At 41.9% G+C, this 26121-nt stretch overlaps 1 protein-coding gene across 6 annotated transcripts in view; it reads right to left on the bottom strand.

Moving 5' to 3' along the window:
* Nucleotides 1-26121, bottom strand: part of nrxn2b (neurexin 2b) — a 719066-nt gene that overhangs the window by 381864 nt on the left and 311081 nt on the right. For all 6 annotated transcript variants that reach the window (XM_086285249.1, XM_086285255.1, XM_086285254.1 and 3 more), the window contains one exon: nucleotides 12261-12562. In XM_086285249.1, coding sequence (XP_086141375.1) covers nucleotides 12261-12562 — 302 coding nt within the window. The remainder of the gene's footprint in view (nucleotides 1-12260; nucleotides 12563-26121) is intronic.

The following is a 26121-nucleotide window of genomic DNA, read 5'->3' as shown; positions in this document are numbered from 1 at the left end:
TGAGATGTAAAATGATGCTTTGTTGGTTGCTGATCTTTTACACACTCATCATGCTGGCCACTACTGAACTGTGGCCACCAGCGAATAAGCTGAATAAATATTTAATGACAAAGCTCTGCAAATGATCAATGGATAGCGCCGTGGAGCCAAGATTCCCAGGCCAGATAGATTTATCACTGTAACTGAGAAAGTTCTAAGACTGATGACCGTTCTCGCACAAATTTCCAATTCAAGCCTTTCAAAATACTGAATAACAATAATATTGCAATGGTCGAAATAGGTGCTGTTTGTCTTAGAATTTGAAGCCTGAATTAGTGGCTAGTGACACATGGATTTTTTTTGGGGGGGTGCAGCCATGACTGTGCGCATGCATTTATATACACCTTTGTGCCCAGTTGGCTGTTTGTGCGCGTGTGGTGTATCGGGCTGTCGTCACTAACACAGACACTGCAGGTGACCCTGTCATACGGCGTGCAGCTGAGCTTCGATACAAAATAGCTCTTTCAGGTACATTTGGTTCTGCATTCATTCCAATCATGTGGCATTCAGTCAAGTCTCCATCTCTCCAAGTCTGGCTCCAAGTAATGGAAACTGGCAGACAGGCTTCAGGTGCAAATATAAATGTCACTCCAATTACAGCAGAGAAAAGTCTGCAAACAAACAGCAGGAGGGTGTGTGCTTCTGCATAGCTATGTGGGTGTAGGAAAGTATAAGTGCGTGAAAATTGCAGCAGAGCAACACAGACATGGTGTAAATGGTCATAATTCTCTCTTTTCCCATCGCCGTCTTTCTTCTTTCTTTTCAGATCACATTCTCATCAAAAGAGGCAAAGTTCAAGGTCAATCCACAAGTGTGATGGCTGAGAATTTAAAATCTTCCAGTTTCAAAATCACATGTTTTTTAAAGATGTACTTTACAATGTTTCTTCGAACATCCATTCCATAAAACAAAAACACTAATTGAAGTTTCATTGGAATATTCTGAGGATGCTTTTCTTCTCCAAGTTTGTGCCACAGTTGTCGCCAGGCACAGTTCTCGAAATGCCACTCAGTCTAAGAAAATGCTCACATTCTTTTTTTTTAGACAGATGGCTCAACTAACTAAACAAAGCATTGCAATTTAAGAATTTATAATAAAAGATGAAATGAATAGTTTACATTTATTTCTCCCTCTGACTCTTAAAATGCGTTTTGATCCAGTTTGTGAGCGCGCTGCTATAGCAGCTGAACATGAATATGCATGTTTTAGAGAGAGTAGCTCAAGCTGTTCATAATTGTTTATATTTCGTATGCACTTCTGAGCACCCTTCATAAGAATAAAATGTTGCAGCTAGGCTGGAGAGAACCGAGCGCATAATGAAATGAGAAAAGGGACTTTGGAGAATGAAACTGAACGGAGAAAAAACAAATTGCAACAAAGGACATCAGCTGTAAAGGTGTGAGGCTCTGCTGTTTGTCCCTGAGGATTCAAGTGAAAGGGTGTCATTTCAGAGTGAGGATTCTGCACAAATACTGAATTATAAAAAGTAGCATGGTGTTGACAACCTGGACACAAGCCGTAATAAAGACGCCAGTTTCTTCACCAATAACTGTACGACAGACTGTGACAGGATTAGACTGTATGTTATTAAAAGCTGACAGCTAAATCCAGAGCAGATAAAATCTAATTAAAATTCAGTTCAATTGTATTTTATGTACGTAGTGCCAAATCACAGCAACACATTTTACAATGTAAGCTAAAGACTACAGAGGAAACCCCAACAATCAATGACCCTCTGTGAGCGAGCATTTGGTGACAGTGGGTAGGAAAAACTTCCATTAATGGGAAGTTTAATTGCATTAAAACAATGCATTGTCCTAATATGGATGCATTTGGATGCTCACATCTCGGTTTTCCATACAGACCCATTTTGTGTCATTCAAATATGTTCACTACCAGTGTTTTATTGTTTCCTACAAGCCCCTCTCTCCTATTTCACTTCCTTTGTTCATGACTTATCCTGTGTTTCACCATAATCTCTGTTTCAATCTCTTACCTGTTTCTGTCTCACCAGTGTTTTATTACCTGTTTCCACCTGTTTGAATGTGCTAATGGTGCATAGATCTGTTTTCTGATTATAGGTCTCCGAGGCAGAGGGATGAATAAACATTAAAGTGCTGGAGCAGGTAGTGACAAATGAGGCTGATGACTGAGAGTGTGTGGAAATGCAGGCTCATATGCTAATGCAGTGGAGATGTGATGCAAATGAGTTTTCTTCCCCTCTGAAATGCACTAACCCCCCCCCCCTCCCCATTGGTATCAAACAGCTGAGCTGATGTTTTAACATGAAGTGCTTGTCATTTAGGAAATGCATAGATAGGACCTGTGCTTGAGGTGTCAACCAGCATAGGGAAAGCGACACAGTGGAGAAAAAAAGAAGTAACAACGATATTTAAAAAAAAAAAAAAAAATCCTAAATGCACATCCTCCTACATGCACATGATGACGGTACCCCCATATCTTCTCAGCATGGCTGGAACACATTAGAAATACTTAAAATGTCATTGGCAGAAAATGGAGAGCGGATTACAGGGGTGTTAGTGTGCCATTTTGTACATCAAACAAATCCACTACCCATGCTTGTCTTGAAAAGCAATTTCTATCATCACCATAAAAGTGCGTGCTGTGTGTGTTGGCATAGACGAACACTCTAAATAGCATTTTTGATTTAGCTAGAAGAGCTTCGATGATTCATTTTGCTAAAATATGTTGACATTATTGAGATAGCTGGCAATAGCATGGACGCCCAGAGTTCCAGTTGCATCAGGAACCAATCAGAAACCTGTCAATCATTAAGTTAATTTGCTACTGTCATGCAACATTTTCTTTTTTCTTATTGCACTTACACGCACGGGATGAAGGCATTATGTTTCCCAAACCTTTCAACCACTTGTTTATCAATAATATCACAGCATTTAATGGCAGGACTAAGCTGAAGGAAAGGGGTTAATGCAGGACTGCAGCCAGGGATGATTCACTACCCAACAGCATGGCAGACACCGTTGCTAAGTGACAAATTGCTGGAAAGAATGGAACCGAGAGATAGAGTGAAAATGAGAGAGAGAGGGTGGGCAAGATGAGCAGGAGAGAAATTGATTGGCCCTCTCTTAGGAATTCTGGCTGAGGAAGGTTGGATGAGAGGGGAGGGTGGATGAGGGCTGGACGGATGGAGGATGAAGAAAAGGGAAGATTATTGCAGGTGATCATGCCTTACAGAAAAGGCTAAAAAACACTCTTAACAAGCCTGAGACAGATATACAAAGAGCAGGTAATGGGGGGAGTGTACTAGCATCTAGATTTGATTAAAGGGAGAGGGACAGCATTTTGACCTCTCTTTCTAGAGTGTATATATATATATATAAACACCCAGCACGCCCCTGCGGGCGGTTTATCCTTCAAGCTCGGGTCCTCTACCAGAGGCCTGGGAGCTTGAGGGTCCTGCGCAGTATCTTAGCTGTTCCCAGGACTGCGCTCTTCTGGACAGAGATCTCCGATGTTTTTCCCGGGATCTGCTGGAGCCACTCGCCTAGCTTGGGAGTCACCGCACCTAGTGCTCCGATTACCACGGGGACCACCGTTACCTTCACCCTCCACATCCTCTCGAGCTCTTCTCTGAGCCCTTGGTATTTCTCCAGCTTCTCGTGTTCCTTCTTCCTGATATTGCTGTCATTGGGAACCGCTACATCGATCACTACGGCCGTCTTCTTCTGTTTGTCTACCACCACTATGTCCGGTTGGTTAGCCACCACCATTTTGTCCGTCTGTATCTGGAAGTCCCACAGGATCTTAGCTCGGTCATTCTCCACCACCCTTGGGGGCATCTCCCATTTTGACCTCGGGACTTCTAGGTTATACTCGGCACAGATGTTCCTGTACACTATGCCGGCCACTTGGTTATGGCGTTCCATGTATGCCTTGCCTGCTAGCATCTTGCACCCTGCTGTTATGTGCTGGATAGTCTCTGGGGCATCTTTACACAGCCTGCACCTGGGGTCTTGCCTGGTGTGATAGACCCCAGCCTCTATGGATCTTGTACTCAGAGCTTGTTCTTGTGCTGCCATGATTAGTGCCTCTGTGCTGTCTTTCAGTCCAGCTTTGTCCAGCCACTGGTAGGATTTCTGGATATCAGCCACCTCCTCTATCTGCCGGTGGTACATACCGTGCAGGGGCCTGTCCTTCCATGATGGTTCCTCGTCTCCCTCCTCTTTCTTGGGTTTCTGCTGCCTGAGGTATTCACTGAGCACTCGGTCAGTTGGGGCCATCTTCCCAATGTATTCTTGGATGTTCCTTGTCTCATCCTGGACTGTGGTGCTGACACTCACCAGTCCCCGGCCCCCTTCCTTCCGCTTAGCGTACAGCCTCAGGGTGCTGGACTTGGGGTGAAACCCTCCATGCATGGTCAGGAGCTTTCTTGTCTTTATGTCAGTGGCTTCTATCTCCTCCTTTGGCCAGCTTATTACCCCAGCAGGGTACCTGATCACGGGCAGGGCGTATGTGTTGATGGCCCGGATCTTGTTCTTACCATTCAGCTGACTCCTCAGGACTTGCCTGACCCTCTGCAGGTACTTGGTGGTTGCAGCTTTTCTAGCGGCCTCTTCATGGTTCCCATTCGCCTGTGGGATCCCCAGGTACTTGTAACTGTCCTCTATGTCTGCAATGTTGCCTTCTGGTAGTTCAATCCCCTCAGTTCTGACTACCTTCCCTCTCTTTGTTACCATCCGACTACACTTCTCCAGTCCGAACGACATTCCAATGTCATTGCTGTATAGCCTGGTAGTGTGGATCAGTGAATCGATGTCTCGTTCACTCTTGGCATACAGCTTGATGTCATCCATGTACAGGAGGTGGCTGACAACTGCTCCGTTCCGTAGTCGGTATCCGTAGCCAGTCTTGTTAATGATCTCACTGAGGGGGTTCAGGCCTATGCAGAACAGCAGTGGGGACAGAGCATCTCCTTGGTAGATCCCGCACTTGATGGTAACTTGTGCTATGGGCTTGGAGTTGGCCTCTAGTGTTGTACGCCACATCCCCATTGAGTTCCTGATGAAGGCTCTTAGGGTCCCATTGATCTTGTACAATTCTAGGCATTCCAGTATCCAGCTGTGGGGCATTGAGTCATAGGCCTTCTTGTAATCAATCCAGGCAGTGCACAGGTTGGTCAGTCTGGTCTTGCAGTCTCGGCTGATTGTTCTGTCTACCAGTAGCTGGTGTTTTGCACCTCTGGTATTCTTGCCAATTCCTTTCTGTGTCCCGCTCATGTATTGACCCATGTGCCTGTTCATCTTAGCCGATATGATGCCTGACAGGAGCTTCCATGTAGTACTGAGGCAGGTTATTGGTCGGTAGTTGGAGGGGACCGGTCCCTTCTTGGGGTCCTTGGGGATCAGGACCGTCCGGCCTTCAGTTAGCCATTCCGGGTGTCTTTCGTTAACTAGCAGCTGGTTCATTTGTGCTGCCAGACGCTCGTGGAGTGCAGTCAGCTTCTTCAGCCAGTAGGCGTGAACCATGTCGGGCCCTGGTGCTGTCCAACTCTTCATACTGGAGACCCTTTCTTGGATATCTGCCACTGTGATGGTTACTGGACCCTGTTCAGGGAGGTCGCTGTGGTCTGCCCTCAGATCCTCTAGCCACTGAGCATTGCCGTTATGGGTTGCATCCTTCTCCCATATGCTCTTCCAGTATTGCTCCGTCTCCAGCCTTGGTGGTGCTGTTCTCTTATTGTTCCCTTGCCACTGAGAGTACACCTTTGCTTGGTGTATATATATATATATATATATATATATATATATATACATACTGTAATGTCACAGTAACAGGCATTACATTTAAATGAGTGCATGGCTTTGGTATGCTACAGTACATTTAGCAATACCACATTTCAGAAGAAGTAATGCTTTCAACACAAAAAACAATGACAAAGAAGCTTTGGGATTTTCAGTCATTTTGAGCAATTCAACTGCGACTGTTTCTTTTGGAATTTAAAACCTTTCTTAGGTAGAGTGAAAGGATGTGTGTAAACATAATGTGAGCTGTGCGCATAATGTGAACGCATGCAGCTAGCACCGGTGTCTATCCGTTACGGAGGACTTGCATGCAAAATTGCCGAAGTTCAGGGTTTCATGGGGTTTGTCTGTGCACGTGTTTGTTTGTGGCACTAGTGAGTACTGTGTTTTGATCCTCCTGCATCTAGGTACACTCCTTCCCCCTGTGGAGCGTGGCTATCTCCAGTATATTATCGGAATTGTTGTAAAAAGGCTCAGAGAGGCTGCATTTAGCAGCGAGCTTGTTTGTACCTTCCATACTATGGCAGTGTATTCTCTCTTTCTGCTGGAAAGACAATGCTAAGTTTTCCTTGATTTGTGCCTTATTTGAGGTTACTTAATTGTTTCTTTGTTTCTGGTAAGAACCCAAAGGGTTTGCTGCTGCACATAGTGGCTTTGGGGCTACATTTTGTAACTAAATCCCCTTGAAAAATAATTATAATTGCATTTTCTCTCATTTGATAATAGCTGTGATTCCATTGTTTCTAAGCTAACTATAACTTTTTTTTAAATTCAAAGATAGCACTTCATATAGCACTTTTTTTTAAAAAAGGAAAGAAATCTGCCCAGTCGTTTCATTGCATTCTGAAGGATGTGAAGCAGTGCACAACGCCTGCTGTACTGTATGTGTGAAAGATTGGAATTCAACATGACCTTTGCTTAACTCGACCCTCGTACAGATCAAAGCCCTTCAGCTCAAGATGAACTCTGGGTCAGCCGTTGAACATCAGACCTATACACTAAGCACTAGAACATAAAAAATTGTTTGATCCCTTCATTAATTCTATAGCTGCTTTGTTGCAGTTATATGGTGAGGTGCACGGATGGGAAACTTGAACATCAAGGCTGACGGAAAGGGAGAGTCATATTCTGTCCTAGCTAAAGAGAATAGGACAGATGATGTCGAAGGTGAGAGAGGAAAAGGGAGGAAAGGGTGACAGTGACACAATAAGGAAAATGGGATAGCAAAAAAAACGAGATATTGAGTTCAAAGGTCTCCCGCTCTCTCTAGGCGCTGGATAAGATACAGACCCAGTTCTGGGACTCAATGGATGTTGAATCTTTTGATTGTAAAGTCACATTGGGGAATTAAAAGAACGCTTTCCTCTGTTCTTGTGTTTGTACTACAGAACAAACCATTGTCTCCCCCTTTTGTGCCCCCCCCCGGCCATCGCTGCACTTCATTCCCCACTCTCTGTTGTGCACAAAACTGCTCTTTCACTCTCCCACAAGCAAAAAATACAGCAATACAAGTGTTTATTTCCTTCCTTCTGTCAGCATGTGTCTCATATTTCCTCTGATGGCCTGTGGGACCCAAATGCCTGTTAAGCATTACAGTATGTAGGCCATTTTGATCATTCAAGTAATCGTCAACACAGAAAGTTTGCCCTCCAACAATAAAAATAAGTATACTAAGCGATGCCCGTCCAACATATTCCCTGGAACTGCATCATAGTTTTCTTAACAAATCACAGAATGGGTGCATATGTGTGGTAGATGATGGAAACATGCACTTACCACCAAGTGCCAGGGGCCTGCTAAGGAAAAATGCTTACATGCTTGCATACACTGGGCTTCCACTTAATCCTTTGTCCTTCATTTATCATGCGTGAACAAAACAGACATCATACACTTACAGCTGATGCTTGACACTGCTTTTTTTGTTTAACTTTTAAATCTATGGGGATAATGCTCATGCAAGTAAACAGCTGTCGGAGCTTTCTGTTCAGCGTTAACCTGTCCTGTTTCTGTGCTATAAAAAAAGCAATCAAATAAAGACATAGCCAATCACAAGCCCTGGATTTTCTACTGTTGCTCTGTAAAACACACAGACTGTTTTGCCAATTGTAACTCTAATTTCCATACTTTTTCTTAGGCTTCGAATCTGAACTACATTCTCCTTCAGTGACCAATAAAAGACAGATTCCCACTTCAGGAGTGTATGTGTCCAGTAAAAGACAGAGAATCATATGTACTGTCACCCAAGCTTCCTCTGGGATCCCTCCAGACTCCTCTGAGCAGAAATGGGAACACTGGAGCAGCTTTCATGATGGCAGTTTGCACCACTTTCTGGGTAATGTAAGGAGCGAGGAGAAAGAAACAATCATTTAGAAGTAAATGGCAAGCACCTATTATGTCTGCAGGGCTTCTGGGAAACTCGTACAAGGAATTGAAAAGATCTGAAAATCAATGCTCACTGACCATATGGTACAGTGGAAATGAGCGGTTTTATTTAAAATTGGATGCATTAGGAGAGAGAGAGGCCTAAACTAGTGTGGCATTGCAAACTTAATATTTGACCCATTTTTTTCAGTTCTCAGTTCTTTTTTGGTGCTGTGTGTGATATATTTATAATTTTCTAGGACACCTTGACATGAGTGTTTCCATCTTTGTCTTTTTTTTCTGCTGTGTGTTTGGAATCCCACAGGAGAGAACTGTCACCAGAAATCCAGGATGGTAAGCAACCATGCAGAGGGAGGGGGAGGGATGCCTTGCTAGTTGTTTAAACCAAAGTGTAAGTGAATAGTGTATGTATGAGTGAGCATGTTTGTGTATTGAGTTTAGAGATTTGCACTGATGAAAGGTCAAGATGAGTGCACTCACCTGTCTGTCAAATATACACCACTAGGATTAGACTACCCTCGCTTCACAGATGCTTGCAGTACTGTCGGTTACCACCAAGGGGAGCTCTGAAGCTGTGATCGCTTGTTAGGCATATAGTATACCCATTTCTCCCCACCCCTCCCCTTTCTCTTCTCTCTCTTGGCAGCAAGTCCCTATCACCTCACCTAATTCTGTCTGCTTCATTTTATCCTGCACAAAGCTGACAAATTCATAGGTTTTGTGGAGAAAGACAGCAAATATACACATGCAGAGGGAGAGGGAGAGTCAGAGAGACGGCCGGGCTTGTAAGAGCTCACAGGCTTTACTTATTTTGGAGCTTGTTGATGCAGACGTAGATATGCATGACGTTGCAAGAGACGTTAGAACAGTAGACGCATAATGGATGAGACTTTGAACACCACTGGTTCAGTACGATGACCTTAGCTAGTATTTGGTAGCTTGGTGGCTATATTTTAATATATCATGTTAGCTTCAATAGGCAGCAGAAGACAATGGTTTCAATTGTGTAAGTGACTGTTCACATTTTCAGTTGCATTTAAGGAACAGATAATATAATTTAAATAACTTAATTTATGTAAAGGTCACCAAATGTGCACATGCTGATGAACCAGTCTCTACAATTCTTATTTAATAGTAATCACACACGTGGTGTTATGTGCAGGGAATTTTAAGTAGTATTAGGTGAGTAGGATCAAATGAGTATAACATTCACCTTAATCCTCATATACTCAGACAACTGTTTTATATTTGTATACAATTATTACATCCATAAACGTATTTACAGGATGACGTCTTTTTCAGGGAAGGCCTTCTGCATTTCAGGCATGAAATGCTAAACCGCATACTGCATCTATTACAACAACATGGCTTCACTGTAGTAGAGTGCTGAACTGGCCTTCAGGACCTTTTATCAATTGAAAACATTTGAGGCATCAAAACTACAATAAAGAACACCCATGGCACTTTTCCAAAAATGTTTTGAGGTGAGTGCCTTCAACTTCAAAATGACCCAGTGCCTTTTTCTAATAGTTTTTTTTTCTAGTTTCTTTTCGTTCAGTTTTCTTTTTTGAATAAAATATGTGTTTATGAGATTTGCAAATCATTGTATTCTGTTTTACGTACATTTTACACAGTGTCCCAGCTGTTTTGGAATTGGGATTGTAGTCCAACTTATTAAACTGTAAGTAAAATTTATAAAAGAAAATTATTGACTTCATTATTTGAGCTTAAATTGGCCAACTGTTGATAGACTATGGTAAAAACTTTGGTCATTTCTGACTAAATTTCAAAATTGAATGCACTGAATAGGACTGTAAGAACATCTGATGCCACACGCCACTGTATTCTACACGGAAACATGTCCGCAGTCATTGATCTGCTGGGTCAGAGGTGGTCAGTGTCACTGATATCTCTGTTTAAGTGTCTCTTCATGGGAAGTGTCCAGTGTAAACGTAGAGCTCTTCAACATTAGGAGTGCCTGTTAAGTCAATTACAAAGATCCACTGGGGATTCAGTCTGGACTGTCAGTCAATAGAGACTGCCTCGAGAACATGATGTGGGTGGTTAGTTTTTATACATTAAAGATGTGTAGAACTTTACATAACAGAAGAAAACTAGATATTTATTACTCAGTATTTAAAAAAAAATCTGAAAAGTTTTGTGTCAAGATTTCTCCACCAAGTTATAGAAATAAAACAATGTACGTTCTCATAGAATATCTAGTTCACTAGACATGCTTACTAGTTTCAAGACCCAGATATATTAAATATGTTATGAGGCTATCTTGACTGACTATAACTCAATGTTTTTTTTCCAATCAAGAAAAGATTCTCATAGTCAGCCGACTTGCCAGTGCGCAGCTTGAGCCCGTTGCGCTGCAGTGCTGCTCTGGATGGGCGTCATGAACAGGAGTAGACAGTGTATACAGTTGTAATCAGAGGTTACCATACACCCATAAAGCTAATTAGCCTGTATTTATACTTTTGATCATGTGTGGATTAGGAAAAAAGAAAAATGTACGTATTCCACACGGGAAAAAGACCAGCTCAAAGAAATCATTAACAGCCAAAACTGATCATGACATTCATGCCCATAATGAGGCATGAATGTCTAGGCATACCATACAAACCTCCAGACAGACAATAATGCTGTCAGTGTAGCAAGTGCGTATGTGTATGGCATATGTCATATTTACCTAATGATCATTATGGTGCAGTAGGTGGTAGGTGGATTGGCTCATGCTGTAAATTTTTAAACTTGTGTTGGCTTTCCAAACTCATTACATTAGTCTCGCTCTGCTGATTACACATTTGTCCGTACATGTGTGCATTTCTGAGCCAGGGTGTCTAAATGGAGCCTGTGTGTTTCTGAGTGTGTGATCCTTTGCCTTTATCCTAAGGCAAGTACAGCATATGCTAATAAAAGATCAGCTTTACAAATGTCAGACTAACTTACCGCACTGAAATGTCCAAGAACATTACTGCAATACGACTCAAATTGCAGTGTGGTTAGCATAAAAAAAATTCCCTATAATTTAACAGCACTTATTCCACATTAAGAATCACTTTGCTGTCATGCTTTTTGTACAACAAGAAGTTCTCCACTGTCTAGAAGTGGCTTAATACTACTGACTGCTTTTCACAGATATTTTTGAAGACAAACATAAAGAAGCTGATGCACCATCTTTGTGTTAATGTATTCAGGCTAGGCTTTTTTGCATCCAGACTGCTTACAATGCCCATTATTAGTTCTGACAAGCCATTTATTCCAATTACAATTCCTCCCAAAAATGTGAAGAAGTAAGCACGGCAGGTGTAAGTGAAATTGATTGTATCTTGCTGCTGGTATCTGCACCTGCCAATTGATGACTTGCTGCATCCAGAGGGTCCAGTATTCAGAGAGTTCACTGTCGATGCATGTCCTTTGTGCTTTCTAGCATACACAGACCCACGGTATGTCACAGAGATTACACACAAACCTGTGTTCTTTTGTTTTCCATTAGCTACCATTAAAGGTTTGCAAAGATGTGTTAGGTAATTTGTTCAGAAAGGTCTTAAGAGCATTGTCACCTTTGATAAATTGTGGTGCATTCCATTTGTGTACCTGAGTAAATTATGTGCATACATACTAAGCAGAGCACTTCTCCTCCTGGTTCATTAATAAGAACATTGCATAAATCTTTGGATTTCTTTGATTTCATGCATGTTAACTATAATGTTATCTGTCACATGTTTTTCGTATCTTTTGCCTTTGCATGACAGGGGCATGAAGATGACATGTATCATTGGTCGCCTGGTTCATCTTTGAAACAAAAAGCATTAAAATAGTAATAGAAAATAGAAAAGGTCCTCCTGTTCAACTTGACCCTGCAAAAAAGAAACTTCTGTTATGACAGAAAGGAAGAAAAACAAGCAAGAGAGGAGAAATGTAAGACAACGACTCAACGTATTCTCCATATGCTGAGAGAAAAAAGACAATGATTCAAAGATAGCGTGTGTGGCAAACAGATGCACAATCCTGACTGCTGCGGCCTCGGATGATGCAGACAGTGTTTACCTGGCGCAGGTTGCGGGTGACGCGCACATCATGCCAGGCGTTGTCATTGAACTTGCCGTTGACAGGCTCCACCAGAGCCTCAAAGGCCCCCGAGCCCAGGTTGATGACTAGCCAAACCGCGCCGCTCTTCAAGGAAAGATTTACATAGTCGGCCGACTTGCCAGTGTGCAGCATGAGCCCGTTGCGCTGCAGCGTTCGGAAGGAAAGCGTGATCTCGTCGGTGCTGCTCTGGATGGGTGTCATGGACAGGTCGTAGCAGAAGAACTCGTTGCCCTTGAAGGTGGCTACTGACTCTTCCTTGCCTGGAAAAAATAAAGTGGGGGTAAGGGGGAAAGAGAGGTAGGTCTGTAAGTAAAAGGACATTTCTGTTCAGGAGTTAAAGCTTTGAAATTAGCAGCATGTGTGTATTCAAATATCAGTCATTCTATTATTAGTTTACTTTTTATGTGGGGAAAAAACAGACATCAGAGGGTTAATTTAAAAGATGGCGCTTTGCAATATGAAGCTAGAAATGACAAATTAACAAATGAATATCCAAAATATCTATTAAGATGATCTAAAATATAACACTAAACACAACATTTTTGCTCTTTTAATTTATATTAACAGCGCAAGAATCACAGAATATCTAAAAAGCTTCTGTCATGTGAGATGTGTCCAGTACAAAGGCAACATCAGCATGGTTATTTTGTTAGCTTCATTTTTTATTTTATTTCTTTTGCTGTAGGACTTTTATACATCGAAAATGTATAATGTACCAATGTAAAGATTGGTACATCAAATCTGCTCATTCCACACAAGTTGAAGCGGAGACTTGGTGAGGCTGCGGCTTGCTGCTGGTCATCTTGAGACGGTGATGTAATTTGGATGCACTGGTGTGTTCATTTACTCCAGAAGGTTAAAAGCATTGTGAGGTTATATAGCCCATTTGGAGATGCAACTGATTTGATAAGGTTACTAATTTTAGTAGAACATTGATAGTTGCTGTCACTCTTATACCCCCAACAAACGTTTTAACACTTAGACCCCCGGAGAGCAGTCATTTTGGTTTTCTACCTTAGACCCCCGCGGAGTCATCATTTTGCGTTTCTACCTTTAAAAGCCGGAGAGCAGTCAGTCAAATGCTGGAGTCATTCATATGTATATTAGGTCGTTACCTAGGAATTCTGGAGGGAGGGGAGTGGGGGTGAGTGATTGAGGGGGTGGGGGAGTGGAGTGTTTCAGTTTGCCATCTTAGGGAGAAATCAACACATGTCCTTTGTATGTCCTTTGTTGCTGACATTTATTGATGAAAACAGTACAAAAAACCAACCATTTGTACACATATTTACAAATAATGATAAAAAGTGAGTGAGTACATTTTAACATTTTCAGCAATCACTCACAATCCTGGCACTGCCACGGTATCTGTCGTCTGCATTTACCACATGTGTACCTGTAGCAGTGAACACATCGCACAGTGGCCTGATTTTTTTTGCATCTGTGTTTGACCTGACACGTGGCCCTTTTTCCAGGGCTCGGTGTGGAGTGGCATACCTGAGTGGTGAATTCATTGCGATCTGTCTGTCTAGTGGATTGAGGAATTTCCCTGCGAATCTTGTTGACTGTGCCAAGGATGGTGGTTTTCCGTCCAAGAAGTTTTTGCGCAAGTGAAAGCGATGTGAAGAAATTGTCCGTGGTAACATTTCTGCCCTTGTCTAGGAATGGTTCCATCAGCCTCATTACTACATTTTCAGAAAGTCTCTCCCCAGTGGGACGATTGGGGTCCTTGCCAAGATATGGGAAGACATTGCAAATGTACTTGGATTTTAGGTCACAGGCCACCCAAAACTTGATCCCAAACTTGTCCGGTTTACTTGCAATATACTGCAGGAAACAGCACCGAGTCTTTGATGGGAAAAGCTGTTCATCAATGGTGATATGTAGACCAGGGTTGTAGCACGTGATGCAGTTGGTGACAAATGATCCCCACACACTGGAAATTGCAGCGAACTTATCAGTCTTTGCTCGATCACTGCGGGTGGACTTGTCATCAAAGCGTAGGTGTTGCATGATGTCTTGGAAGCGGTTTCGTGCCATAGTTCCAATTATCTGTGGGTTTCCCAGGTTTGCTGACCAGCAGTCATTTACCGATGGAACCCTGTAAACCCCCCGCAAGATGACAATTGCAATAAATGCCATTAGTTCAGGGAGGTCCATGAACCAATGAACATGCTCCGTTTGCTGTGCATGTTGAATAGTCCATTCTTGAATGCTATGAAGCATGTCAAGAGTGATGAAACACAGGAAGCTCTGAAGGCGACTCGAGATACTTCTCCTGGCCTTAGCCGTTGGCTCTCCATCTGCAGCGTACGCTTCTATTGGGGTGAAAGGTAGTGTAAATGACTGCTGGTCAGCAAACCTGGGAAACCCACAGATAATTGGAACTACAGGGAGTGCAGAATTATTAGGCAAGTTGTATTTCTGAGGAATAATTTTATTATTGAACAACAACCATGTTCTCAATGAACCCAAAAAACTCATTAATATCAAAGCTGAATGTTTTTGGAAGCAGTTTTTAGTTTGTTTTTAGTTTTAGCTATTTTAGGGGGATATCTGTGTGTGTAGGTGACTATTACTGTGCAGAATTATTAGGCAACTTAACAAAAAACAAATATATACCCATTTCAATTATTTATTTTTACCAGTGACACCAATATAACATCTCCACATTCACAAATATACATTTCTGACATTCAAAAACAAATCAGCGACCAATATAGCCACCTTTCTTTGCAAGGACACTCAAAAGCCTGCCATCCATGGATTCTGTCAGTGTTTTGATCTGTTCACCATCAACATTGCGTGCAGCAGCAACCACAGCCTCCCAGACACTGTTCAGAGAGGTGTACTGTTTTCCCTCCTTGTAAATCTCACATTTGATGATGGACCACAGGTTTTCAATGGGGTTCAGATCAGGTGAACAAGGTGGCCATGTCATTAGTTTTTCTTCTTTTATACCCTTTCTTGCCAGCCACGCTGTGGAGTACTTGGACGCGTGTGATGGAGCATTGTCCTGCATGAAAATCATGTTTTTCTTGAAGGATGCAGACTTCTTCCAGCTCTGAAATATGGCCAAACTGGTGGCAAGTGGCATCTTGGCAGCTGCACGCTTGACTTTTCTCAGTTCATGGGCAGTTATTTTGCGCCTTGGTTTTTCCACACGCTTCTTGCGACCCTGTTGACTATTTTGAATGAAACGCTTGATTGTTCGATGATCACGCTTCAGAAGCTTTGCAATTTTGAGACTGCTGCATCCCTCTGCATCCCCTTCTCATTACAGAGATGCACATCACCTAATATGCTTAGTTGGTAGTAGGCTTTCGAGCCTATACAGCTTGGAGTAAGACAACATGCATGAAGAGGATGATGTGGACAAAATACTCATTTGCCTAATAATTCTGCACTCCCTGTATGGCACGAAACCGCTTCCAAGACATCATGCAACACCTACGCTTTGATGACAAGTCCACCCGCTGTGATCGAGCAAAGACTGATAAGTTCGCTGCAATTTCCAGTGTGTGGGGATCATTTGTCACCAACTGCATCACGTGCTACAACCCTGGTCTACATATCACCGTTGATGAACAGCTTTTCCCATCAAAGACTCGGTGCAGTTTCCTGCAGTATATTGCAAGTAAACCGGACAAGTTTGGGATCAAGTTTTGGGTGGCCTGCGACCTAAAATCCAAGTACATTTGCAATGTCTTCCCATATCTTGGCAAGGACCCCAATCGTCCCACTGGGGAGAGACTTTCTGAAAATGTAGTAATGAGGCTGATGGAACCATTCCTAGACAAGGGCAGAAATGTTACCACGGACAATTTCTTCACATCGCTTTCACTTGCGCAAAAACTTCTTGGACGGAAAACCACCATCCTCGGCACAGTCAACAAGATTCGCAGGGAAATTCCTCAATCCACTAGACAGACAGATCGCAATGAATTCACCACTCAGGTATGCCACTCCACACCGAGCCCTGGAAAAAGGGCCACGTGTCAGGTCAAACACAGATGCAAAAAAAATCAGGCCACTGTGTGATGTGTTCACTGCTACAGGTACACATGTGGTAAATGCAGACGACAGATACCGTGGCAGTGCCAGGATTGTGAGTGATTGCTGAAAATGTTGAAATGTACTCACTCACTTTTTATCATTATTTGTAAATATGTGTACAAATGGTTGGTTTTTTGTACTGTTTTCATCAATAAATGTCAGCAACAAAGGACATACAAAGGACATGTGTTGATTTCTCCCTAAGATGGCAAACTGAAACACTCCACTCCCCCACCCCCTCAATCACTCACCCCCACTCCCCTCCCTCCAGAATTCCTAGGTAACGACCTAATATACATATGAATGACTAGCCAATTTAGCTTCCACTTCCAGCATTTGACTGCTCTCCGGCTTTTAAAGGTAGAACGGTAGAAGCCTGGAAATCCCATGGAAGCTTTGCAGATCAAAAACAATATTTGCTCATAAATTGAATCCCACAAACAAGTAACGTCAGTGCAGACCGATGCATCTGCACTACAACACAGCGGCACGACAGCATCTTGTGTAAAATAGGATTCCTTTCATCAGAGCAAGGCAAACATCTGGGTTACAATTAGATACAAAGATGTGTTTGAATTACAGCAAAACAGAGAAACATGAAAGCAGAGACTAGACAAAGTGAAACTGAAGAACACTTTTTTAAAGAGAGAAGGAAGGGGAGGAAAAAAGGTGTTGACAACTTTGCTAACGCCTGCCAGTCTGTCTGTAGCACATGGCCTCCTTCCACTACATTGAGCTTTATTCACACACTACCAGTCAAAACAGACAGTTTGTACAATGGACATATGTCAAACAGCAGCCTAACAGCAGCCAGGGAGGACACTGTGTGCATCTGTCAAGAAATGAACAAACACTTGCAGCTGTCACAACAGAAAAAACGCAGCAAGAACACAGAGAACAGTGACACCTCCGTCACTTGAGTCATGACGTGGACGCTGGATTCACTGAGCAGGAGAAATAGTAACATCTGGCTCGCCGTACTGTTTCTTCTGACTTGCAATCTACTTATTTACTCCTTTTACATTTTATATCTAATATTTTAATTGAACCATTTTCTGTCGCCCCAAATCTCATTACTCTTATAAAGAGCAATAACCTCATTTCCTGGCTGGATCAACTCTGTGTCATTTTAATTTGGGAATAATAGCAATTCAGCTGCTTGGCAAAAGAAAGAAAAGAGTATAAACAGACAACATCACCGACAACAGCATGAGCTCAAGTTTAAAAGAACTCTTGCTCGCTCTGCACTTACACAAATCAACTAGTTTCCTGACATGAGCTGTGATCTGAAGTGACACTCTGCTTCCTATGTTCATTTGCCCTTCTACACTTCTGTTTCCCCGAGGACGCCGGTCTGAAGAATCAGCCTTGAGTAATGAGGTTTAGGGAGGGGGAGAGGGCAAAGTCAAACTGCCAAGAGGACCCTGTATGGGTGGATCATCAAATCTAGTTTATCCTGAAGTTCCATTACACACGGAAAAAGAAAAAAAGAATCACTTCAAGACCTTGGTGCATTTCCCTGAGGAGAAGGGATGGGCTGGCCAGAAGGGGCGGCCAACCCATTGGCGGACAGATTGAAAGGCCAGATCACATGAGCAGGTGAGAGAGGAAAAGCGTGTGGTGGAAGGGTGGGCCGGGGAATAATAGCATGTCGATTTGATGCTCAAGTGCCCTATATCACCAAAGATTTTTCAGTGTCAGGCAGCACACGTAAGGAAAAAAGCACATTACATCATGTGGATGAGGAACAAGTGATGGATGGATGACACGAGCAAAGGAAAGGAGATCTTTAAAGAGTGCCGTGTTAAGTGACATACTAACAGCTATACTTCGGGAACATTAAGGAAGATGATAGCGCTCACTTTGAGACAAAACACAGCCACATAATATGGGTGGATGCACTCACATAAAAGAAAACATTTCAGGAGTGACAAAAAAAAAGAGGAAGTGAGGGACAAATAGCATCCAGACAGAGACAGCTACTTAAAAGAGCATTTTGGCTGAAATCGAAATTTAGAGCAATCTCAACTGAAGTGTGAATTGTCATAAAAAAAAGGCATCAAGAGCGGAGAGAAGGAGATGGAGGGGACAAATGACACACAAAAGCAAATCCCCCCAAGAGCAGCATCCTAGCGGTGCCTGTGTTGCTGATGTAGGAGGAATAAAAGCGTAGCAAATGGACCACAGCAACCATTTTCAATTATGTACTAAGTTGGACCACCTCCCATACTATGGGCTGTTAACGGTAAGCAACAAACAGCTTGTCCGTGCTTCCATGAGCTCAGTGAGACTGAGCTCCATGCAATGCAGAGACAAACAACAAAAAAACTTTCTTTTGTTTATGTCTGTTTAATGAACAGAAGGCTGAGGGGAGGAGATAAGGCTGGAGAGTGACAGGAGAGGACAAATGGGTGGGTGGATTTTCACTGTAACACCAGACAGTTTGGTCATGATGCCAACAATGCCCTTCAGCAAATTATGTAAAGGTTAACACAGTCATATGATTTTTGGATAAGAATTTGGAGCCAGAAGTAGAAGCAAAAAAAGAAACAAAACAGCATCATTAGCAAGTCAGTAACACACTGCAGTGCTATCAGGGATCCACTGATCCTTCTCATGTTAGCCAGCTTAAGTCATTTCCAGTATCCTTTGTATACTCTGGGTGATCTTCCTACACACTGCGGAGCACTGGAAAAGCTCTCCTGCCGGTTCCCAGGAGTGACACGATCGCTTCAATCTAGGCGCAAAACCTAATATAAAGAATGACTTTTCTCTGAGACCACTCCAGCGCCTGTGAATATGAGCTTGTTCCTATGCATCTGTTTTTCATTTTACATCTACATCTCTATCTCGTCCTCCAGTTCCCATGGTAGCGCTCTTGCGCACATACACACTTGAAGTGTACGCGTTTCACTCTGATCAAATCTTTTGCAGTAAAGCCCAAGAGTAGACTCTAGCCAGAGGAAAGAGGAGACGCAGAAGCATGCAGAAGAGACTAAAGTGCTGTCAAGGTCTCAATTAACCTCACAGAAGCCCTTACTACATTACAGAAATGACTTATTTGAAATTTATCCACCCATAATAACATCTTATTTTTTAATCAATTAAATGTTGAGTTCCTCTGATATTTGATTTTATAACATGTGTTAAATACACCTTTGGTGCTAGTTTTTTTAGGGGCCAAAGTGATACACTCATTCCAACTATGCAGAGCAATCCATCCAACAGTTGCCTCATGAATACGCAGATTTATTGTGCGTATCATCTGTCTTTATGTACAAATGCAACTTCAGTGGCCTTTCCTGGTGTTCAGGTTGTTATATCCAATGGAAAGAAGCACCACTGGAAGCTTGGTGGTTTCAAACATTAAATAATGCAAGTATATAAGATGTGCAAAGCAAATTCAAACTCAGACTTGATAAAAATATGATGTTCAGAAGTGCTGAACCCTTCCAGTTTTTAAAAGTATCATACCACCTCTTTTTCCCCAAGCTCTCCTGAAAATAGTATTTAAAAAAGTATTAAAACACATTAAAAAATTACTTTTTTCCCACATAACTTTACACCTCGCAGAAAAATGGACACGCTAACCTCAACTCCCACTTACTAGCTCTGTCACAATCAAACCACCATCAACGCAGCAGCAGTTAAGCACTTTGCAGCAGACACTGTGTCAAGCAGTTTGTTTACTGCGCTATGTGGCCTTCTGTGTTCTTTGAGGATGTGCGCTTTATTTATGTGAACTGAAGGGTGAAGAGGGAAACAGGAAGACGATGGAATCCCAGCCAGAGAGGAATCAATGGCATTGTCTTAGCCTATCGCACACTTCGACCTACACACCCACATTCAGTACCACACATGCAGTCTTAACAGTACAGCTACCGTGTCACTTAAGTGCTACTTTATAAGCATCGGGGTATGATTAAATGAATATGCCCGCCTGTCATACCAAAGTGTTTCAAAAATTTGTCCTTGCTGGAAAAATAGGGTATCCTAAATTGTGATAAAATGTCATACGCAAATACAATCTGCGTTTGTCAGTGCTGGACCCAAAAGCGCCGTTTTAAGCTAACCATTGCTGGCTTTTACAGTAATAAAAGCACAGAGCAGCATGTGTTTTTAAATTGGATTCAGCTCAGACAGAGAGAGAGCAGGTTTAATAAGATGAGCTGCATGACTAGCTTCATCCAAACTTGTGCAGAGCATTAGTCAACGCATAATGAACCTTAACATACTGCTTTTTTGGCCGATTGGATTACATATCGGAAGTGATTACGTAGTTTTAGGGGAATTAGCAAAGAGAGAACGGAATAAGACGAGACAAAAAAAAAAATAAACGCCCGCGCATGTGTGCATGCAAAACCATTCAAAATCTCGATGACCACACGCTGGCAAATCTGCTCGTCACATCACATTACCTCACTGCTCTTGCACAGACGCACACGCCATGTGCATATGAAGTCACCCTCTATTAGTTTTTGATGAGTGCCATCCACCCTGCAGAGAGAGTATCCGACAGCTTTGGAGAAACGATTCGGCAGCAAGATGAGAGAGAGCAGTGGGAAATGTAAGGGGCATATGAAAGCTTTGATGCTGCTTCATGAATCCAATAGGCCTGCTGGGTCCACAGACAGCGGCTAGTCTCCTAAGCTAGCTGTAAGGAAGACAAGGCCTGTGAAGTGCTGAAGAAAACATTTGTTTGGCTATTAAACATTTGGCCAGTTTTAAAGAACCTGCTTATGCTCAAATGCTCATGAAATCTGCACCTCATAAGCAAACACACATATGAGCACACCAATTCCCAAGGCAGCGATAAAGAAGCAGTGCCTACGCATCATCACTCTTATACTCATAACATGTATTCCACAAATTAAAATTGGAATTTTAGAGAGCTAAAAGATAGAGTACACTGACAGGAGAAGGAGGGTTATGCTGATTTTGAAAAGAGGGGTGAGTTCCAGGGTCAGAAGGTCAGGTGCAGGGAAACGCTCAAATCTCTGTGATCCCTACACGTTTTAGGTTTCATTTGAACAGCTGTCCTTAAATAAAACTATCAGCATTCTAAGCTCAGACCAAAGCTAATGAATTACTCTGACTGTTTAAAAGCATGTTTCTAAAACCAGCCATGTACTGGCACTTCGTTGTGGCCTCGTGGGATAACAAAAATAGCAGCATGTCAACAGAAATGTGTGCATTTTTGGTTAGATATGGGTATGTATTTGCAGATTCTCTTGTTTTTGCACACTTGATAATGAAATGCACAACACTTTCTTCCTTAAATTGTAGCATTTAAGGATGAGCCCTGTGCTAGAAGCCTACCTCTTGTGTGGTCGTGATACAGCCTGTGGTTAGTAAGCCAAATTGGCAATTTGTGAATGCAGTTATGGATCTCTCCAGTCTCTTGCTGAGGCTGAAATACTGAGACATTGTTCCCTCCACCAATCCTTTTCACTCTACTTTCTCTGCACAGATAGTGATTACTGTATGTATCGATCCATGAACTGATTGCAATCCTGTAATGAAGGGACTATAATTTGGTGTCTTTGCAGCCTGTTGGCTGCAGGCCAAGGCTCTTTGTTTGGTCCTTCCTTTCCCGCAAGATGCTCATTGAGCCATAGTGAATGTGCTATTATGTCATTCACAGTGTTCCTTTTGCTCAGATGGATGCTGCTAAAAGACCCACGAGTGTCACTATTGAATTGTGCACACTGAGGTAATAAAAGAGAACAAAAAGGCATTTAAGTTATTCTTAGCTTTTGTGTTTACCTCTTGAGCTCTACAAACACAAAATATTTATCCAGCTGTCAGTGATAGTGCCACAAAATTGGTGGAGATAACACAGGTGGATAAAGAGCTACAGGACTTGGAGATAGCATGTATTTATCTAGTCTTTAAATCATCGGCTGTAGTAAGAATTCCTCCAGAGAAGTTATAGACAATATATCTGAAAATAAGACTGGCCAGCTGAAAGAAAGTGTAATCCCCAAATGCAGTCATTCAGATGGCGTATTTTTGTTATGTTTTGTACTTTCAAATGTACTTTCATGATCATGATGTTACTCTTTTTGTCTTGTTCTTTTGTTTTGTTTTTTCTACAAGACATTCATTCATTTATTCAGCCCATGATTTAGCACCTAGTCAGCACACACTTGCATAAAAACACTGCACTGGATTTTTTTAAATTTTAATAAAGCTTCAGGTCAGATTTGGAGCAGGCAAGGTTCGTTGTAATTTAATTTCTTCATGTCATTACTTTGGTGGTATTTGAAGGGCACTAAAGGGCTGTTGTAAGAATACAATAAAGAATTATTTGCACACTAATTCTCACCTTCACTTCGAGACTGCTTCTGTGCGTTGGGTCAGAATTGTCTGTTAAGTACTGTCACTGTCACTGCTGCAAGTTTTTATTGAACCTTTCCATGAGACAGTTCTGCCTGCCCTCTATTCGTCTTGATGCTAATTGAAGATAGAGAAAGTAATGGGGGTAAAATGGTTGACTTTGATTGTCTGTCACCTTGGAAACAACCTATTTTGTAACATCAGACATAGTGGCAGCAAGCTCAAGACGCCCCTACACTTCTTCTGATTTGCACTTTTTCCTTCTTTCTGCATATTCATTTTCCCACTGTGGGTATGTGGCAGGTGACCATTATCACAGTGGAAAGCTGCTTAGTCTCTGGGCTCAAAGTAGACAGAAAGAAAATGTCAAGTAAACTGACACTAACAACAGGCCTGTGTGGTCCTGAATGGCAGGCCCCTTAGCCAACAGGGAGATGGCTAAGGGGCCTGCAAGACCGGCTAAGTGCATAATAAGCCCTATTAGCTGGAGCCACAAAATACACTCAACTTGAGCTGTCTCAGCCCCCTCATTGTCATGTTGCACTAACCGCACATCTTGTGAACTATATGCTGAAAATAGTACAAAAGAAACAGGGAATGATTTGGATGACTTGGTGTCTGTGCATTCAAAAACAATTGAAATGTAAAGAAATGTTTTCGGTTTTGTCGTGTTTTGTTGTGTTTTGCACCTCAGTGCCACCATACATATGACTTATTTCCAAGTTAAATTAGCTGTACACTTTTCCCAGTGGAGAAAGATGACTCACCATTCTCTACTGACCACATTCTTTTGCCACAGCAAACACGTAACCAGCCATGTGAACGTCCAACGCATACTTTTTCTTATTATTTGAAATTTATTATTTTTTTATACGTTTCTTCCTCCAGTGGCTCCAGTGAACACTGGCTAAGCTCAGGTACTTGACTGCATATTAAAAGACAGGTCAACAAGTACCACATAACTCAAGTCGCTCTCTGTTTTATTAACATATAAACTGACTGCCTAAAGATAAACATACATCAACTTTAATGAACTGCACTGTGGCATATTATATCACAAATTACTGTCGATAAAGGAGAGAATAAATGAAAAACAATGTAGTGTTCACTTGGAATGGTGCCTGGTGTTGTTTTATGTGGGTTCTTTTAATTGTATGAGAATCCTTGGCAAATTGCCTGAAAAATTATTCATTGTTAATTGCTTTACTTAATATGTTAATGCCATCAACAGCAGCAGAGTGAAAGAGTTCAGGATACGTGTGCCCAACGTTATATTAAAGTGAAAGTGTGCTGCAGCGCTGTGCTAGGATTTCTTTGTAAAATTACTATAGACATTTATTTCAGTACGCATCTTTATATCGTGGTATTTATTTATTTTTCGTAAAGTGACAGTACTTTTGCTGCAGTACAATTTTGGCTTATTTTGTCTACTTATAAGGGTCTGCTTTGAACCTTTGTTCACGCTGGAAAATAATAAATGAAGAGGACGAAGTTGCAAAGGGTAAGAATGACAGCTTAGGGGAGAAAAGACACACAAAGAAACAGCCTTACTGCAGGGTCAAATTACAGTAAATGCCAGTGTTGAGAGAGGCAATAAGTAATGTCATCATGTTGAAGCGTAATGCATCCAGTCAGCTGAGAAACAGTTTTAATGAGCGAAACTTGTTGCTAAAGGCGCTTGACCTCATGATCCCTGTATCAAAAAATGGTGTAGCTGCCCAGAGGAGCGGGAAGACGTGGCTTTTTGCAGACAAACACAGACTCTGCTGTGAAACAAGGAAAAGTAGGGACTGGCAATGCGTACCTGACAAACAATTCTAACAAAGTTGGAATTCATCTAACAAACCTGTCCTGCCCATTATTGTTTCTGTCATGCTATGATGGAAGAAAGACAATTAAATCTATAATGAGAAGAAAGCACACTAGAAGACCTTGAGTCTTTGAAAACAAAGATGGCAACTTGTAGCTTAATTTCAGCTTTCAGAAAAGAGAAAATGAAACATGAAATTAGAACCAAACAAACTTGCACTATAAAAAAAAAATCACTGGTCACTGTAAAGGTTGAGGATAGTAGCACATCTTTTGTATTTAAATAATTTGCAATGGTTGATCTTAAATCAAACAATCAAGATGCAAGTGAAGTGCAGACTTTAAGCTTGATGGAACTACACACTGTTAAGCATTAGTAAGACATGCATGCACGATGCAAACATAACTCACTTAATGTGTACAGAATACTGAAATGTAAGTCCAGTCGCGACATTTCCGCAATTGTAAATATTCCACAGCTAACTGTTAGTGATAGCCAAGGCAAAAACAGCAAGTGCTGACCAAAATGCTTAACATTAAGGACATAATACAAATAAAACATAAATACCATATTAAAAAATATTATAATACAGTGGAAATGACTGGGAACAACAGCAACTCCACAAAGTGGAGTCAATCTCAACACACTTCAAAACTTCATGTGACCGTCAGATTAGCTCAAGAACATGGAATGGGTTTCCACGGCCACTCATCACCAAGCACAATGGAAAGTGAGGGATACAGTGGTGTAAGTCACATCACGACTGGACAGCACACCAAGAAACTTTAACAATTTCATGCTCCCAACTTAGTGGGAACGGTTTGGGGATGGCTCCTTCCTGTTTCAACATGACTGTCCACCAGGGCACAAAGCAAGGTCTATAAAGACATGGATGAGTGAGTATCTCACCTAACAAATGCGCTTCTCCATGAATGATCAACAAATTCATAAAAACACACCTAAACCTTGTGAAAAGCCTTCCCAGAAGAGCTGAAGCTGTTATAGCTGCAGAATTTAGCCCAACATCATAAAGGTAGCTAGCTAAAGTTTTTTATTATCATCAGAAACAAACGGGTGTAAACACTACAAAAAAGTGTGCATCAGCTTCCAGCTGGAAAATCTGTGATACCGTGAACTATTAACAGCTCTTAAATAGCTTGTTTGTACTTGATGTAATGCTTTATAAAGAAATAGTTTTGTCATTAAGCATGTTATATATGAGCTTATATGCTAAGGAGGAGTAATGCGTATAATTGATAAATTAAGTCTAAATTGATATCTTACTAATGCCTAATAGTGTTTGGTTTTAGGGGGCTGAGAAAGCCCTAGGCAGCAGCAGACTCATGTGCCTCAGGAGACCTGCATAGTAGCCAGTGGGTAAGTGACAGAGAGCTGAAGCCAACAGGCATCTGTCATGCGTCACAGAAAGCGGAGTGGATGAGAAACCGTTAGCAATTCAGAGGCAATTTCAGCTGCAGGCAGTTGTTAGTAATCCTTCCAGAGGTTCACCTGGAGAAACCTTGTCAGCGCGTCTTCCTCTAGATCTTGTTGACTTAAGGCTCTCCTTTAGTCATTTTGGGTCGAGCACTAAAAACGGAGTTAGGTAATTTAGGGAGT

This window comes from Aulonocara sp. 'chitande type north' Nkhata Bay, linkage group LG3, assembly GCF_057382095.1.
Source record: "Aulonocara sp. 'chitande type north' Nkhata Bay isolate Kocher_YH1m ecotype deep benthic linkage group LG3, A_spYH_male_GT1.1, whole genome shotgun sequence".
In the NCBI taxonomy this organism is placed as follows: Eukaryota; Metazoa; Chordata; class Actinopteri; order Cichliformes; family Cichlidae; genus Aulonocara; species Aulonocara sp. 'chitande type north' Nkhata Bay.
This window is presented reverse-complemented; position numbering and strand designations above follow the sequence as displayed.